The 19,981-nt window shown below is 28.9% G+C and overlaps 1 protein-coding gene across 7 annotated transcripts in view; it reads left to right on the plus strand.

The window, feature by feature from the left end:
• The window catches only part of LOC112736611 (uncharacterized), a 41,915-nt gene that overhangs the window by 4,945 nt on the left and 16,989 nt on the right, over nt 1–19,981 (plus strand). For 2 of the 7 annotated variants that reach the window (XM_072214527.1, XM_072214541.1), the window contains 3 exons: nt 12,390–12,994; nt 16,228–19,199; nt 19,605–19,853. In XM_072214527.1, the coding sequence (XP_072070628.1) occupies nt 16,236–19,199; nt 19,605–19,853 (3,213 nt within the window). In that variant the 5' untranslated portion in view covers nt 12,390–12,994; nt 16,228–16,235. Of the gene's footprint in view, nt 1–12,389; nt 12,995–15,166; nt 15,420–16,227; nt 19,200–19,604; nt 19,854–19,981 lie in introns of all 7 variants that reach the window. The other 5 variants (XM_072214533.1, XM_072214550.1, XM_025786137.2 and 2 more) reach the window with 3 other exon arrangements.

Genomic DNA, 19,981 nt, shown 5'->3' on the forward strand with positions numbered 1-19,981 from the left:
AACAAAATTGAAGAACAACTCAAGAACATATCTAAAATAGAGGAACAGAGCAACCAAAATAGGGACAAACTAACATTCCAAAATATCTTAAAAACATTCTATTCGAAATAAAAAAATTGAAGAACACAGGAACATATCCAAAATAGAGGAGCAGATCCAAAAACAGACGAACATAGCAACTAAAATAAGGGAACATGGCTAAGGCGAATGAAATGGCGACAGGAAAGCAGAAGCAGAACAGCGACGAGTCGGCGATGAACAACTCTAGTATCCGAGAGTTGTATAACAAGATTTTTATCCTATTACAAAGTTTGCAACAATGCCTCCCTCGTGCCATACACGATTGCGTTGCTATTCCTTATTACAATGGGAACATGATTGAAAGATATTGTAGCCAGCTTGATAAGGTGTTTTAGGCCTTCCCTCCGTATATCGAAGCATTTAAGTGCTGCAAGCCGTTTGTATTTGATAGGATACATTTGTATGGCAAATATAGGGGTGTGCTACTAATTGTTGTGACCCAAGATGATAATAACAATATTCTGCCTATAGCTTTTGCACGAGTGAAGTTTGAGTCTACCGAGTCATGGTCTTTTTTTCTCTTAAATTTGAGGTAGCACATTACTCCACAACATGATATTCTTTTCATATCTGATAGATCTCAAGCTATATGCACTGCACCCAATAGTGGTTGACATCCTCCAACAACTCGCTATACTTATTGCATATACATCACATGCATCTAACTTCATGACCTAGTTTAAATAAGCACAGAGCAAGCTGTATCTTATCAATATAGCGTATAGTCCAAGCAAAAAGGGATGTGAGCGGTACATGGACGCCTGAGGGGGTTATCAAAGGATATGTTGGAATGGATATCGAAGTTTAGAAAGGAATTATGGCTCCAGCATGGTGATGAAGGTCGTAGGAATAGTCACATGACGACAAATCTCCAGAATGTATCGATATTGTTTTAAAGGGAATGAGGAATCTTCCCATGACGGCTATTGTGAGGGTAACTTATGAGAGGTTGCAACAACTATTTGTGTGCAAAGGTCGCGAACGAAGCACATGCTCAACTGCAAGGTGGTTAGATATTTTCATAACATCTGTTTGCAGCTATAAAGAAGAATAGAGAGACCCTACTGAAGATGAGAGTCACCTACTGTGATTATCGAGCATTGGTGTTCAGTGTGGAGGAGGTGGAGCCTCTAAAAGGATGGATCCAGACTTTTTATCACGTTTGGCACAATTTGCGTACGTGCAACTGTATGTGGGCTATTCCAACCTTTGCATTATCCATGTCGTTATGCACTTGCGGCATGTTCTGTAAAGAGCATTGAGTGGGACACTTTCTTGAATTTCATGTACCAGATGTCTTCAGTTTTCAAGGTTTATGAGATAGAATTTTCACTGATATCAAACGAAAAAGATATTGGACCCATGGTACGGTGCAAGGCTTAAGTCTAATCTGTCCATGTGGCGGAAGGCAAAGGGAAGATCAATTTCGACATGACTATGGAATAAAATGGATGATGTGGAGCATTCGGAGAAGAGATGTGGTCTATATTGACAAGAAGGTCATATCAGGCGAGGATGTTCCAACTCTCGGACTAATGAAATTTGGTTATTATTTGTATCTCCTATTTTGTTTTTAACATGCCTATGAATTGTTATTGTCATTGTGTTTGTATTGCATCTCTTTTTGAATCAAGTTGATGTGCATTTTTTGTCTTTAGTATTAATATTTTTTGACTTGGGCCTCCATCGTTCAATAAATATAGAGAGCAAGGTATTGTCAGACATAAAATTTCTTAATTCGATTGTGTGTCTAAATCCAACCTCCTTAATATAAGATAGTAGAATGTTAGACAATGAAATAAACAACATCACATGACTTAACAAAAACAACCTAAACGTACGTAAAAATACAATTGATTGGAGTTTTTGTAATGGCGTATTATAATGCTTATAATAACTAAATTATAATAATTAACAAGTGTATTAACCCGTGTCATGTACGTGATAAGATTAAAATTATAATTTTAAATTATTTTGTTAAAATTAATTTAAATTATAATAATTTGATTAATAAAAATATATTATGTTATGTATTATTTGTTTTTTCTTAATCTATTGTTAAATATATTAACTCTAAAATAGTTATTAATTGGTTTTAGTAATCTATTTTCTTCAATAAATCAAACATATATACTCAATGTGACCATAAATAACTTAATAATACTTAGACCCACCAACAAATTTTTATATGTTGTTTTACTGTCAAGTAAGAACATATCAAAATTAGCTCAAAATAAATAATAAATTATTAGAGAATTCTAATGCACAAAATTTTTTAATAAACAATAAATAATTTAAATCTACTAAAAAACAACTCAACACTTTTCTTTGATGCCTGCAAAACATATACCTGAAATAATATTATATCAATGTTAGTATATAGTTTTACAATTATCAACCGTATTTACTATACATGACTCATTCTTAAAAGTTATTCTACACACGTGTGCAGTCAGAAGATAAATTACTGGACTTTATTTTATTTTTCTAAATTATTATAATTATGCATTATTCATTAAATGCTAATTGTAATATTGTAATATAATTATAATAAAGATATTCTTCTAAAATAAATTTAGAAGAGAGAATAATGCTTTCATTTTGGAGGGAAAATAAATTCATGAGGAATTGACACCTCACTTTTATAAGTTGATAATGTATTAAATATTGATTTTATATAATTATAATAAAAATATTTCTCTAAATTAGTATAATCATGCCTTATTCGTTAAATGTTAATTGTAATATAATTATAACAAATATATTTTTCTAAAATAAATTTAAAAAAGAAAATAGTGATTTCATTTTAGAGAAAAAATGAATTCATGAGGAATTAATACCTCACTTTTATTAGTTGGAGAAAAAATCCAATTTTAGTATATTTTGTCATTATTATACATTTTTCTCTAATCATATATTCACTGTTTTCTTTTCTTTATTTCAGCATTTTGAACCTAGATTTAACTTCTCGTAGTTCTCACTTTTTAATCATTCTATTAGATGTAGTTGATAACTATTGAAATTCTTCGATTAATATAGGAGAAAAATATATTATTATATGATAGAATTAATATGAGTATATTTTATTATTAAATAAACAAAGTTAATATAAAATAAAATTATACATAAAAAAAGCAAAGAAAATAAAATTAAAATAACAAAAGTGATAAAAAGATTATTTTTATAATTTTGTTTTGTCATTTTTATGTATAGAAGATTAAAAAATAGTAAATTTTTAACTAAATTAATTTATATTTGGTGTATTTAATTTAAATAAGTAATAAATTATCTTATTTTAATTTATTTCTTAAATTTATATATCATAAAAATTAAATCAAATAATTAATATACATAATTTTAAATTGTGTGATACTTAAATATCTATTCAAATCAATTAGTTGATATAATTAATTCATCATAATAAATTGTCTTTAATGAGTTAAACAAAATAAAATAGAAGCATGCTACGTTGATTCTATCATTAAAGGTAAAAATTTGATTTTTATATAATAGAATAGATAGATTATATAATATAATAGACAACGAGAAAGAGAAAGATAAACATTTTAGATCCTAAATTGTTTCATTTGGATGTTGTAATGTGGGTATCGCATTATTTTACTTATTCTACCCTCTGTACCCTTTTGTAATTTTATTTCAATATCAACGGAATTTCACTACCTTTGAAAAACACTCTAAATAATAAAAAGCCAAATTAACTTTAATATTAAATTCATTAAAACGATTTTAATTTTATATAATAGTTAGATAATAGATTAGTAAAAGCAAATGGAAGAATGACTTTAATTAGTATTTGATAAAATATTCATTTAGAATAATTAAAAAATATAAAATTATGATATTATTAAAAATAATACATTTTTATGTTAAAAAAATTATATTTAAATAAAATATTTATAAAATATAAAATTTAGAGTAACATAGCTTCATGAACATTAATCATTAATCAATTATGAACTAATATAAAATTATAATATAATTTATTTATAAAAAAATCAATAATTAATATTAATAAATATAAAAATCATCCAAACACTTTGATTAAAAGTATTAGTGGTTAATTATTATTCATTATTAATAATATTTTTTTCATAAGAAAAACTGAAATATAATTATTCAGATTTAGATTTTAGAAAAATAAACGTATAAATAACAAATGATCTATTTTATCATGTATATCACATCCGCTTCAATAATAATAAATAAAAATACATCAACTTAATATCTAAGAGAAAATGATGAGATAAAATCATAACACAATTCTAAAATAAAAGCTTAAATTAAACCATAATATCATTGCACAACACAAATTGAAAGTAATATCACACTACAATATACCACACAAATAGGTAAATGACTTAAGCTTAATTACAGATTTTTTTTATTTATGCATACATGATAAAACCATGGTCTATAAATGCTTAATGTATAACATATCATATATTGCTCTGAATGATGAGCACGGGAGTTGAAGAGTGTGTGTTGATTTGTGTCCATGATAGTTGCCTTCTTGTGACGACGCCTCATAGAAAGAAAAAGAATTGTTGTAAAAGCTACCCAATGAAAGAGTAATTGGTAAATGAATGATATTTTCTTCTAGCATATATGGTCTTTTATAGTGGTAAAATAAAAATGGAAGGAATAAAATTTTGTATTTTTATATTAGAAATAGAATTTGATATTTATCCTAATAAAATTAAATAACTAATTAGTTATATTTAAATAAATAAAATAAATTAAATAAAAAATATTTTAAAAAATTAATCAAATCAATTAGTTAATACAAATAATTAGTATAATTAATTTTATTTGATTTATTGAATTCAAAAAATAAATTAAAAAATAATTGATTAAATTAATTAGTTGATATAATTAATTTATTATAATTGATTGGATTTAATGAATTAAAAAAATAGGAAAACATAGGAGACAATGATTTTTTTAACTAAATTAATATGTATTTATTGTATTTAGTTAGTATAAGTAACAAATCATCTATGTTATTATTACCTTATAAATTAATGAATTAAAATAATTGATATAATAAATTACAATTATTTGATTGATATAAATTATAATAAATTGTGTGATATTTAAATACCTAATCAAATCAATTAGTTGATATAATTAATTTACTGTAATAAATTGTATTCAATGATTTATAAAAAATAAATTAAAAAACACGCTAAGAAGTATGCCACGCCCATCATGAAGTGCAAAAATTCAATTTTTATATAATAAAAATATACATTCTTATATATGTTATAGTTGATAATGCATTAAATATTAATTTTATATAATAATTATAATAAATATATTTTTTCTAAATTAGTATAATCATGCATTATTCATTAAATGTTAATTGTAATATAAATATAATAAAGATATTTTTCTAAAATAAATTTAGAAAAGAGAATAGTGCTTTCATTTTAGAAAAAAATGAATTTATGAAAAATTGACACCTCACTTCAATTAGTTAGGAAAAAATACAATTTTAGTATATTAAGTAGAAGTATATTATTATTATTATTATTGTTATTATTATTATTATTATTATTATTATTATTATTAAAATGATTACAAATATTTTCGATTGATAATTGATAAGTAGTTTAATAATGTATTAAATATGAATTTTATATAATTATAATGAAGATATTTTTCTAGATTAGTATAATTATGCATTATTCATCAAATGCATTTATTTTGGAGGGAAAATGAATTCATGAGGAATTCACACCTCACTCTCATTAGTTGAGAAAAAACCCAATTTTAATATATTAAGTAGATTATTATATAAATAGAAATACTTGCTAAGTATACATAAATGAGGAGATATATAATTATATATAATATAATTGCTATATAAATAATAGATATAAATTGTTATAATTATAGAGACTTACTATAATTATATTAAATTTTATTATGAATGTAAATAAATAAAAGTGATCATAATTAATTTATTTTTTTACATTAAATATTTACCGTAAATATAAAAAATATTGAGAAAAAAGTAGATACTGACTTTATTTTATTTTATTTTACGTCATGGATTTCTTTACTAAAATTAATAGAGGAAAAAAAATCTTTATGATTATATATCAATCTCAATCACAATAAATAAGATGAATCGATTAAGCAACTAATAAATTTAACGGGTAAATATTATTTTTTATTTATGAAAAAAATGAGATAACCTGCATGCATATATTAATATAGGAAAAATATATACTCACAGCTTTAAAATCTTCAAGAATCCTTCAAGCCAAAAAATCCATCATTTATCTTCATTAAATATTTATATTAATTCAATTAGATGAATGTTTTAATAAAAAAATGATTATTATTATTATTATTATTATTATTATTATTATTATTATTATTATTATTATTATTATTATTATTGAATAATAATGATAATTATCGTTATTAATATTAAATTGATTATTAATATATATATATATATATTGAATTATCATTAATATTAAATTAGTTATTTATATATATATTTATTGTTGCTTCTACAATAATATTTCTTTTCATTTGTTAACTAATTATTAAACTTGGTTATTTATATTAAATATATTTAATAATTATTAAAAATTAATCATATAATTATCATTATTAATAACCAATTATTAATAACCAACTTATATTTCTCTAAAATATAATTTTCTATCTATTATTATTATTATTATTATTATTATTATTATTATTGTTATTATTATTATTATTATTATTATTATTATATAGGTCACCATTAAGATAATAACTTGTCACTAATAAAATTTTAGGATAATAAATAAAAATAGAATTATATCAATATAATTAAAATCAGTATAATTAAAATAGTTAAAAATATTTCTGATTGATAATTAGGTTATTAACGCATTAGTTATTGATTTTATATAATTAAAATAGAGATATTTTTCTAAATTAGTATAATTATGAATTATTCATTAAATGTTAAGTATAATATTGTTATATAATTATAATTAAGATAATTTTCTGAAATAAATTTAAAAGAGATTAGTATAATTATAATAAAGAGACTATCTTAAATTAGTATAATTATGTATCATTTATTAAATACTAATTATAATATAATTATATCAATTAAAGATAATTTTTAAAAATAAATTTAAAAGAGAGAAATAGTGCAATCATTTTGGAGGAAAAATGGATTCACGAGAAAATGACACCTCACTATCATAAGTTAGGGAAAAACTCAGTTTTAGTAGCTTTAGTAGATAGATTGGTATAAATTATAATAAATTATATAACATTTAAAAAGAAAATAAAATGAATAAAAAGAAAATAAAAATAAATAGAATAGATAGAAGACTACAATAAAATAAATTGAATGTGAGAGTTTTTTTTTGGGTACATTTCATATCACATCCGTTTTAATAATAATAATAAATAAAAATACGTCAACTTGATATCTAAGAAAAAATGATGAGATAAAATCATAATACAGTTCTAAAGTAAAAGCTTAAATTAGAACATAATATCATTACACAACACATATTGAAAGTAATTTCACACTACAATATACCACAAACAGGTAAATAACTTAAATTTAAATACGAAACATTTTTTATTTATGCATACATGATAACACCATAGTCTATAAATACTTCATAGATAACATATCTTATATAGCTCCGAATGATGAGCACTAAAGTTAGAGAGTGTGGTAATTTGTGTCCACGATAGTTGCCTTCTTACAACGATGCCTCATAGAAAGAAAAAGAATTGTTGTAAAAGCTATTAAATGAAAGAGTAATTGGTAAACGAATGATATTTTCTTCTAGCATACATGGTCTTTTATAGTGGTAAAATAAAAATGGAAGGAATTAAATTTTATATTTTTATATTAGGAATAGAATTTGATATTTATCCTAATAAAATTATTATTATTATCAATATAAATGGGTTAACAACTTGCTACTAATAAAATCATTGGATAATGAATAAGAATTAGAAGGATATCAATATAATTAAAATGAATATAATTAAAATGTTTAAAAATATTTTTGATTGATAATTAGTTTAATAATGCATTAAATATTGATTTTATATAATTATAATAAAAATATTTTTCTAAATTAGTATAATTATGTATTATTTATTAAAATAATTAAAAATATTTCTGATTAATAATTGATAGTAGTTTAATAATACATTAAATATTAATGTTATATAATTATAATAAAGATATTTTTCAAAATTAGTATAATTATGCATTATTCATTAAATGCATTCATTTTGGAGGAAAAATAGGTTCATGAGAAGGTGACACCTCACTTTCATTAGTTGAAAAAAAAACCCAATTTTAATATATTAAGTAGATCTTATATAATTCAGGACTTCTGATATTTAGTGTAATTAAATATTATAATTAAGTATTTAAATAAAAAATACTCTAACTTATCGATATATTCATTAATAACATTAATTGATAATATCCTAATATATTTTAACTAGGTCTTATAACTACTTAAATCGAATTATCCTAACATATCAACTAATTAATTAAATCAAGTTAATCTAATATGTCATTATTCTAACACATCTAAAATAATTTTAATAAAAAATACTCTAATTTAGGGATATAATCAAATAACAACATTAATTAATAATATCCTAATATATCCTCACTACTGATCTTCTAACTAATTAATGGCCAGTTTAAATAAATAATTTAATTAATTTTTTCTGTAAAAGGAGTTTAAAACATAAAGACTTATATTAGAAGTAGTTTATAAATAAATTATTTTGTGTTTAGATTTTTATCATAAAAGTATTTATTTTAAAATTATTTTAATAAATAAGAGTGATAAAATAGGTTTTGAGAAGGAGAGAAGTCAAATTTTTTTACTTCTTGAAAAACTTTTAAATAACTTTTCGAAAAATTAAATACATATTTAAAAAATTGTACTAAATAACATTAATGTAACTTTTTATAAGTTAAAAACTAAAAAAAAAGTTTTGGAAGCTTTCCAATAATGGAGCTCTAAATTCAACAATCCTAATATGTAAACCAATTAATTAAATCAAAATAATTTAAGATGTTAATATTTTAACACCTACTGTAACTATTTAAATCGAATTATTCTAACATATCAATTAATTAAATTAAGTGAATCTAATATATCATTATTCTAACATATCTTCTAACTAATTAAATCAAAATATCCTAACATGTTTATTAAAATTAAGTAAATAAAAATATCGTAATATATCAACTAATTAATTACTTAAAACAAGAAAAAGACAAACTAATCTCAAAATTCAATGTCTTAATTATGCGTCACATTGTATTTAGTGCATTGATGTATGTCCTTTGAGTGCATGTATTATCGATTTGTCATATGCTTTTATTGTTTCAAAGAACTTTGAGAAAAGTTTATCCGGAACTTGCTAAATTTGAAAAAAAAAATTCAAGTGTTGATCTTGGTTACATCTTATATATAGCCCCATCATACGTATCTCAGATACTGAAGCTAGAAAACCCATACAATTATATTCTGAGTGCATATATCCCAATTTTTGTAATTATTATATGTTCTTAGTACACTTGTGATATGTAATATTCTGATTGTAATTTATCTCGATGGTTAACTAGACTAAAAATTTTAGATATGAAAATAAAATGAGTGATATATTTTAATATTATAATTTTTGATATTTTTTAAAATTATGAAAAATATATAAATTGAACTTTTGATTTGTGTTTAAAAAATAAAAAAAAGTTGGAATATACAAATCAGATTTTTTAATTTTTTAAACACAAATAGGAAGGTCTGAGTACAAAAATCAGAGAGCCAAAAATCGGATGGTCCGATTTTTGTATCTCTTAAAAATCGAATCATCCAATTTCTACTCCCTAAATTAAATCATCTAATATTTTAAAAAAATATTACGACAGTCACAATTCAAAAAAATACAATCGTGAATCCAATATTAAAAATAAAAACGTGTGATTAACAAATCAGAATATAACCTTTTTTTTATTTTGGATATCAATATTCAAGATGTCACATGAAGGTTGTGGTAAGTTTAGAGAAGGGGGGTTGAATTTATGCCTTCCTTTTAAGTTGCTGTTATGATCCTTTTAAAACAAACTTTCAATTCTGATTCTGTTTGTACTCAGCAGCAAAAATTTATGAGACAATTTATTTTTGTTTCATGAATATCAGAAAACAGAACATAGCAGAGAAGATAAAAGCTAACACCAGCATGTATCCTGGTTCGGTTGTCTTGTGCTATGCAACCTACATCCAATCTCCTCCACAACAATAGAAGAATTTTCACTATAGTTAACAGTATTACATACACCAATTTCACAGGATTGACCAAATCCTTTCACACTCAAGTTCTAACCTAACTTGACCTTGGCTATGCTAATACCTAACTATTCACTCTTAGTGCTAACCCAACTAAGAAAGGGATACCTCACAGGTACAAGATACAAGACATAGACATACCTAAAGAAATCTGAAAATAACTCTAGACTTTTCTCTCAAGTGTATCACTCAGCATTTTTCCACTCATGGCTTTTACTTGAGCTTTCTCACAATACCTTTTCTCACAAGAAATTACAGAAAGATAAACATTGAAAAGTACATTACAATCTGTAAAACATGAAGGAGATTGACTTCATCAGTAACCTCTTTGCTATGTGCAAAACCAGATTCGCAAACCTCAGATACAGTTCTTCAGTATTGACCGAATGCTTCTTTGAAAGAAAGCATTACCCAAGTAGAGAAACTTCCTTTTCAGAGCACAACTCTCAAACTATTGTTTTCTCTCCTTACTTCTGAATGAGCAGAAAGTCTTCTTTTATCTCCTTCCATGTTGCTGGGTTATTCTTCCAAGGTCAACACCTTGAGTCTTGAACTTCACCAACCCACAGACTAGCTTTTTCTCATTAAACCTCAGAGTAGAAACTTTGCTTCTGACTTCTTCATCTTGACCGAAAGTCATAAAGCAGCAACCACAATAATCTTCCAATAGTTAATTTGATCTGAGCCCTTGAAAACCAATTTGGTCCCCAAGACATGTTTGAGACCGTAGATTTACAGCAGAGAGGAACAGAAATCCTCTTTTCCATATAACCCAAAATGGAGATACAGAGAGTTGAAGATGAAGAGAAGAAAGAGTGTTGCATGTATGAGGAAATAGGTTACCTTTAATCTTTTCTTAAGCTTGATTTGGTTTGAACTCACTGATTTGACATCTGCCTTTCAAGTTTAATCTCTCTCTTTCTTTCTTCTTCGGTGAATGGCGTGTGGGAGAAACTATCTCTCTTTCTTCTGTGTTTTCTGACCAAGAGCAAAAAGTGAATATTGATTTTGTGAGAGTAGGTGAGAGAGTTTTGCTTGCTGAAATCAATCGAGCTTGAATATGAATATGGTTTGCTTGCCCGTTTTGATTTCTTTAGCTTTGTTTCTCTTGGGCTTAGCTTGATTTACTAGCCCCAGCCTTGTTTTATTTTGTTCCAATTTAGGCTGCTTGAATTGAATTATGACCTGCAACACATAATAAATAATTAGTAATATACTATTATAATAATCCACACTAATTATTTATTTGTCAAAAATAATATTTATCATCACTAATTAATTTAATTAATTTCTTAACTCAACATCACATGTGACATATTAGGTAAATAGATAAATTTTTACACATTATACTTTTCATTAAATAAAATATTTAATTATTTTAAATATTGTTTTTGAATTCATCGACGAATTAACTAATAAAATGTCATATTCATAAACTAATTTTACTCATCACGTAATTGTAACCTTGGCCCTAAAATTAAAAACATAGTTAAAGTATATTTTTTATTTTTTAAGTTTGTAATTTTTTAAAAAATACTTTTATTGTTTAATTTTATTTAATTTTATTTTTAATATTTGTAATTTATATAAATTTGTCTTTAATATTTTTGATTTATTTTAAATAAAATTAACATCTAAAAATAATTTTGGTATAAATAAAAAATATTAAAGATAAAAATTAAATATAATTAAATATCAATAAAAAAAGTATATTTTATTAAATTCTAACCAATATATAATTAGCAAAAAAAAAATAAATTATTAAATAACATTTCATACCAATCTCACACCATTAAAATTATTATTAATAATTATTTGATGACTAAATATCATAAAAGTTCCTAACACTCCTAAAAAAAATCACATCTAAAAGACAAAGATCGTACTTTACCTTTCAAAACACGCACTACCCCCACTCACACACACGTCCAGGCAAGGGAGCAAACGAAGGAAAAAGATAAATAAAAAGAACGAGAGAACAGAGCACCGAGAAGAAGAATGAGAAAGAACAGGGGAGAAGAACTCGCTGAGGGAGAGAGCCCAAGGAAGAAGGAGAAGACGGCGTCGGCGGGGAGAAGAGCCGCCGCCTAGCTGAAGAACGAAGAGTGAAGGATGAGAAGAGAGGGAGGGAGGGCGAGCAGAGAAGAAGAACGACCAGAATAGAATGGGGAGAGGGTGAGGGCGACGGCGGTGAAAGGATCCACTGCCGTCGTCTCCTGAGAGAGAGAGGGGAAGGAAGAAGATGAAGGAGAGGGAGAGAGCGGCGACGGCTAGCCATTGTCGCGCCGCCATCGAGGCCGCCGTTGAAGATGCTGGAGCTGCCGCTCTGCCGTTTTCCACCCTGCCGTTTATACTGCTCTCCCCTGTTCTGCGACGCCTTGTTCCACCCACGGAGCTGCTGTCAGCAACGTCGTCTTCCGCTGAAGCCGTTTATGGTTCTGCCACCGCCTTGAGCCACTGCTGCTCTGCTGTCCTGTCCGTTCTGCCAGCTGTGAGCGCAACTTCGTCTCCATTTTTTCGTGTTTTGACAAATTGAGGTTGGGGCTGACTTTCTTTAGAATTGATGCTTTTTAAAACTGAATACATTTAAAAGTTTAGTAAAGTACATTGGAGCTGATGGCTGTCTATGGTTTGATTACGCTTACTCTTAATGAGGGTTGATTGGATTAATTTTAATGACTTTTGGTTAAATTTTAGAAATGGAACTGGAATGGTTGGAGGAATTAAAATGGATTAACAGAATTGTGAATGACTGAATAATAGTAACTAAACATTAATTATTAACAACGCCTGAAGTCTCTTGGTAGGTGAATTAGGATTTGGACCCTTGTTTGATAATCTAATGTTTGGAAACTTAACAACTTACACATAGTTCATAATTATAAACCAAGAATGTTCATGTGGAAAATCATTTAGGATACGAGAGGTTGAGGAATGATTGAAAAATTATTGGTTTTTGATGAAGCTTTAAAAGGTGGATAAGTCTAAGTCTTAGGGAGATTTTTGTCAAAATCTTTTTGAGAATTTTTAATAAAAAGTGAGAAGATTGTTGACCGAAATAAGTATCCTCATAATAAGTTGAGGTTATGTAGCTACTTTAAGCTTAATGATTCTGGTTGAAGGTTATTTTTGATGGATTTAGTGAGTAAGATCTCTAGTGGCGGATGATTGATGATGGAAATGATAAGTTGGATGTTTGTAAGTTCTTGGGTCATAGGGTAAGTGGGTTATAAGGTTAGAAGTTAATTTAACGAGGTAATAATAATAATAAAGTAAAATCTAAATTGGAGCTATGAAGTGAATAGGACTTGATCTGAAAGTCTAAATTTGGTTTAAGCTTAATTAATGGAATTGAGGATTTAATTTGAGAATCTAGCTAAGTATTTAGGTTTGCTAGTAGCAACTAATAAGGTCAAAAGTAAATTAAGCTTGCTTTGAAGTGATTGGTAATAATGAGGTTAAGTATGAGAGGTTATTAATTTATGTATTAATTGATTTTTCATAACGAAAACATAATCAACTTGCATTAGCATGAGGGTTTGATATAGGAAGTGTGAGTACATGAAGTTGAGATTGAGGCTGAAGATATAAATATGATATTTTAAAAGGGATTAAGTATGTGATATTGGAGACGAGTGCACTTTAGAGAAGATTAGGGCAAGATCATGATTTTGAAGAACTATGGAGTAAAGGTAATATGACTCGCTGGTTATGTTGTAATTCGAGTTTGGATTTTGAAAGTTTGATTTGTTAGTTTTTAAAGAGAATAAAAGAAGGATATGGTGGGATTGACATAGGTGAAAGATGATATAATTGATTTTGGTTGATGTTAGTGATAGTAGTGATGTTTGAAAGTTGGGTAAAGAATTATGATTATGGATTTATGGTGGCAGACGTGAATCGTCACATGGGCGATAAGATCTCGTGTACGCGATGTCCTATGTGCATGATGTCCTGTGTACGCGGAAAGGAGCTGCATAAACGAGAGGTTGGGAAATGAAGGGAAACCTGGGTAATGTTCCGCTTGCGCGACAAGTGTTAACATATGCGAGGGTATGCTGGCTGGCCGGCATCCTCCGTCCGCAAAGATTGGTTGTTTTTTACAAGTCTATGAAGTCCTAAACCTTAACCTTTAGGCTAGCATCTCATATCAGAGGCCTTTAGAATCGCAAGCCGTAGATAACGACACAAGCCGAACCCCGATAGATGTGTTTTGTGAATTGAATTAGAGAAAATGTGATAATGATTAAGAGATGATTTAGATAACATTTATGATGATAAATGATGTGATGAGATCCGAGAGTGACACTACGATTATGGATGATATGATGAGGCTCTAGAATGGCGTTATCATAATGAGTGAAAGATATTGAGGATGATGGTCTAATACGACGATATGAGATACTATATGATTTTATGTTTAAGAGAAGAGTTGAAGTGGAATTATAAGAGAGTATTAATTTGTGGTTTATAATGGTGAATGCAATTAATGAATTTGGCAAGGACGTGGGTTTTTGTCCTGCTTGCATGATTTCATTTATTGATTAAGGACGTAAGTTTTTGTCTCGCTTTCATGATTTGATTATCGAGTAAGCATGGACGTGGGTTGTTGTCCTGCTTGTATGATGATAGTGATTTATTACCTGGCAGGGACTTGTGTTCATCTTGGTTGCTTAATGTCCTTGATGTTTGATATTATATATTTTTAGGAGGTCAATGGATGTCCCTTCCACCTCTAGATTTTGACAAGGGACATGATCACAATGAGGATGGCGATATGTAACACGCACTTGTGGATCAGATAGTCAAACGCCTCATGGGCACGACGATATGTAACGTCCATGAGGATGCTATTTTCAAATGGGACGGCGAGACTTAACGCCCATTTGTAAAGAAGTGTCGGGTTCTAGTGGTAACCAACACTTGGTCAGTGGGTGTGCATGATTGTTTGAGTTTGCCTATGTAATTATCTAATTGCTATATGTACTGTTTGAGATAATTGTAATCTCGTGTTTGATATTGTATGCTTTGCTTGTGTTTGTTCTTTGTTGGTTTAAGGTGTTGGAGCTTGGGGTGGGTTTTGGGTTGGATCTTAGACATGGTACAGGGCGCAATGGCGTCATTTGATCCCTGTAGCCGAGTCCACCTAGTGGGATAAGACTTTTTATTGTTGTTGTTGCTGTTGTTGTAGTATTTCGTAATAATTTTTAAAATTTAAAATATCATAATAGATATAAATAGAGAGAGAATCTTGACTGTGAATGAAATATAGTATCAATAATTTAATTAAAGGTAAATCTGAACATTTATTAATATATAGGATTATATTAGACTTTTTAATTTTGATCAGCACAAGTTAACTTTGTAAAGTACCTCCTTAGGTGCTTTCAACACTACAAATGCAAATACATGACATTTTTTTTTTAAATTTACCAAACACAAAGTGAGGTGCTTGTGCTTTGGATAAAAAGTTCCTCTTTGAAAAAACTTTAGTAAACCAGACTCTTGCCCCCTTTAACTAAGTTTAAACCATTAATTGGATTTATTGGGCTAGATTCATAACTTATTCTAATTCAAACTATGTATGTTGATTCCTAACTTGACTTTATTTAATTTGATTGCTTTAAACATTTGATAATATTAATTATTAGCTTTAAGAGGGGATTTCTCGATAATCAGGAAAGAAATCATGAAAAAAAACCTTTTATATGTGAATTGCATTCCATTCTACAATACATATATGATATTATTAATTGTTTTATTCATGCAGAAAGAAGCATGGCTATTCCTATTCCTATACCCGAGTTCTTGCAAGAATATACGGTCAACTTGGTTGCTGAGTATGTAACAAATCACCTAGACTATGTGTGGAATTATGAGAAGAAATTTGACGACCTAAGCAGAGTTGTTAAGGAACTCCAGGAAGAAAGAGACAGGGTGCATGATAAGGCTGAGGAGGAGGAAGATCGATATGGGAGAGAAATATACAATGATGTTAAAGTGTGGTTAGATCGGATAGATGAAGTGATTTCTGAGTATGAAAAGTTCAAAGAGGAGCACAGAAAAAATGGGGAGTATCCCCTTTCTTTGTCAAATCTGGAGACAAGGCATAGGCGCAGCAAAACAGCCCAAGATATTGAAGAGAAGATTAGAGAATTACAACAGGAAAAGCATGATAGCATATCTCATTGTCAGGGCGCATCTTCCATGGGGTTTGCATTCGCTAATGTTGACTATGAGGCCTTTGATTCAAGAAAAGAAATCACGAGGAATATTACAAGAGCACTTGAAGACTCGCGCGCTACAGCGATCGGGATTCACGGGCCAGCTGGTGTTGGGAAGACCACTTTGGTAATAGAAGTTGCTAACAAAGCTTGGAAAGACAAGCTATTCAATGTGGTGATCATGGTGAATGTGACAAAAAGTCCTGATATTCGAAAGATTCAAGGGCAGATTGCTGAAATGCTGGGAATGAAATTGGAAGAGGAAAGTGAGCACGTGAGAGCACTTCGCATACAGAAGAGATTGAAGAAAGAGAAGGAGAATGCGCTTATAATCCTTGATGATATGAGTGTGAAAGTAGATTTGGATATGTTGGGCTTGGGGATTGCATCAGAGACTTACAGTGATGACATTGACTGCCAGAAGAATCTCATTGTTCCGGAAGGAAGGAAATCTTCTGCTGCTGACAATTTTCCTCCCAGCAAGAATAAGACCAAACAAAGTCCCAAAGATGGTTCTGCAGAGGAAATAGAGAAAACCTCTGTGGGTTCTGGTAAGCTGAAAACAGAAGAGCGTCACAAAGGATGCAAGGTTTTGCTTATTTCTGAGATGAGACAAGTGTTGAGCCAAATGGGTGTGAAGCCAAGCTTAATCTTCTCTGTTAATGTCCTGAGTGACAAGGAAGCCGAGACCTTGTTCAAGAAAAGGGCTGGAATTGTCGACAAAAATTTTGAACTTGGAAAAATAGCAGCTGAGATCACCAAAAAATGTCATGGTTTGCCCATGTCAATAGTTACGACAGCAAAGGCATTGAAAAATCAGAGCCCCTCAGTTTGGGAGGATACTCGTCTGAAGCTTCATAGGCAAAGTCTAACAGGAACACCTGAGTATTCTACAAGGTTGAGTTATAATCTTCTAGAAAATGAGGAGCTCAAGCTTACCTTCTTGCTTTGTGCTAGTATGGGTCACGATGCTTTAATTGCAGACTTGGTGAAACGCTGCATTGGTTTGGGTTTTCTCCAAGACATCTATACAGTAAGGGAGGCCAGAGATAGAGTACAATCGTTGCTTGTGAAGTTAAAACAATCAGGTTTATTGTCTGACAGCTATTCAAGTGATCATTTCTCTATGCAAAATCTTGTTCGCAATGCTGCTTTGTCAATAGCATCCGCGGACAACCATGTGTTCAGATTGACAAAAGGAAAACTAGATGAATGGCCTGATGAGGACAAACTTGAAAAGTACACTGATATTTTCTTACAACATTGTGATTTCATTGAGGAGTTTCCTAGAAGAATAAGATGCCCCAGGGTTAGAGTGTTTCATATTGACAATAATGATCCACATTTGAAAATACCAGATAACTTTTTCCAAGAAATGAAAGAACTCAGAGTGTTGATTTTGACTGGCATCCATCTCTTACCGTTGCCCTCATCAATTGGATACCTAACAAAACTCAGAATGCTCTGTTTGGAGCACTGCAAAATAGATGAGAAAAGTTTGTGCATCATTGGAGAGTTGAAGAATCTAAGAATTCTTAGCTTTTCAGGATCTGAGATTGAAAGCTTGCCTGTTGAGTTGAAGAACTTGTCTAAGCTACAAATCTTTGACATAAGCAATTGCACCAAACTTGGTGGTATTCCGCCCAAGGTAATATCAAGTATGACCAGACTGGAGGAGTTGTATATGAGAAACACTTCAATTCAATGGAAGATTAATGAAGAACAGGAAAACCAGAGTGAAATTGCTAGTTTATCTGAGTTGGGGCATCTGAATCAACTATCAAATTTAGACCTTCAAATCCCAAGTGCTGCCCATCTTCCCAAGAATTTGTTCTTTGACAGGCTGCAAAACTACAAGATCATTGTTGGCTCTTCTGAGAGATATTCAAAGCAAGAATTCAAGATGCCAGAAAAGTATGAACTGGTGCGCTTCTTGGCAATACAGCAAAAATATGGCTTTGACATTCATTCTCAGAACGAGATCAAGATGTTGTTTGAAAGAGTTGAAAATCTTCTGTTGGAAAAATTCAATGGCGTTCAAGATCTTTTTTATGAGTTGAATTTAAAAGGATTTCCCTGTCTTAAAGAGTTGTTCATTGTAAGCAATTCTGACATTTGCTCCCTCATCAACCCAAAAGACAGGAAGCGTCCTGAGATGGCTTTCCCTAAATTAGAGTTACTGGATCTCTATAAGCTCAAGAACATGAAGGAGATATGCTCATCATCTTGTGAACTTTCAAAACCTTCCTTTGGTAAACTGAAAATCATCAAGATCATGCTTTGCAGTGCATTGAAGAATGTCTTTCAAATCTCTCTGGTTGGATTTCTAACCGCACTTGAAACAATTGAAGTTTCTGAATGTAGCTCTTTGAAGGAGATTGTCCACGTAGAGAATACAAGTCAAATTGGAACTCTTGGGTTTCCTGAACTACGTCATTTGTCTCTACGATCTCTGGTTGAATTTGTTGGATTTGATCCCATTTTGCTTGAAGATTCTAGAATACTATTCCACGGAAGGGTGCGTTCAAAGTTCAAACTAACATATGAATTTGTTTTTCTTCTATATTATCTATTCATATTTTACTAATAAAAAATGTTAATTATATGTAAGTCTTAAATTTTTGTGGAAGATAATATATCTGCCAAAAAAAAAAAAACAAAATCAGCAAAAGTCATACGCTAAACCAGTAATTCTTATAGAATATATATTCGAATATGAAATACATATTGAAAATATGTGAAATAACACATGTATACACAAATGCATGATTATTGGTTTTTGGTATACACATAAACATTTTTATAATCATACTCTATTTGATTAAACTTAAGAAATATTTATTTTCTAATGTAAATTTATGAATTGAGAAATGCAAAATCACTTAACATTTCTAGAGTTACTGATTGTATTGTTGCTTGGCAGGTTGGAGTTACCAAATTGGAAAGGTTGGAGTTGTCGGCTATCCAAATTGACTGTATATGGAATGATGGCCAAAGCTCTCATTTTGGAAATTTGATACATTTGGACGTGAATAATTGTGGCAATTTAAAATATTTATTGTCATTATCTGTAGCCAAGGGTTTAGTGAATCTTCAGAGCCTTTTCATTAGTGAATGTGAGCAGATGAGACGCATCTTTAACCAAGAGCAATGTCGGGATAGTAGTAAGAAGGTATGGAGGTTGGTAACATTTTGATTTCAATTCTTATATTTTCTATATACGAAATTGTGGAAATTATAGAAGAATGAAACTCATGAATCATACCATGAAGTTGTGGGAGAGGATGATAGAGTGAAGGT

This window comes from Arachis hypogaea, chromosome 2 (assembly GCF_003086295.3).
Source record: "Arachis hypogaea cultivar Tifrunner chromosome 2, arahy.Tifrunner.gnm2.J5K5, whole genome shotgun sequence".
Taxonomy (NCBI): Eukaryota; Viridiplantae; Streptophyta; class Magnoliopsida; order Fabales; family Fabaceae; genus Arachis; species Arachis hypogaea.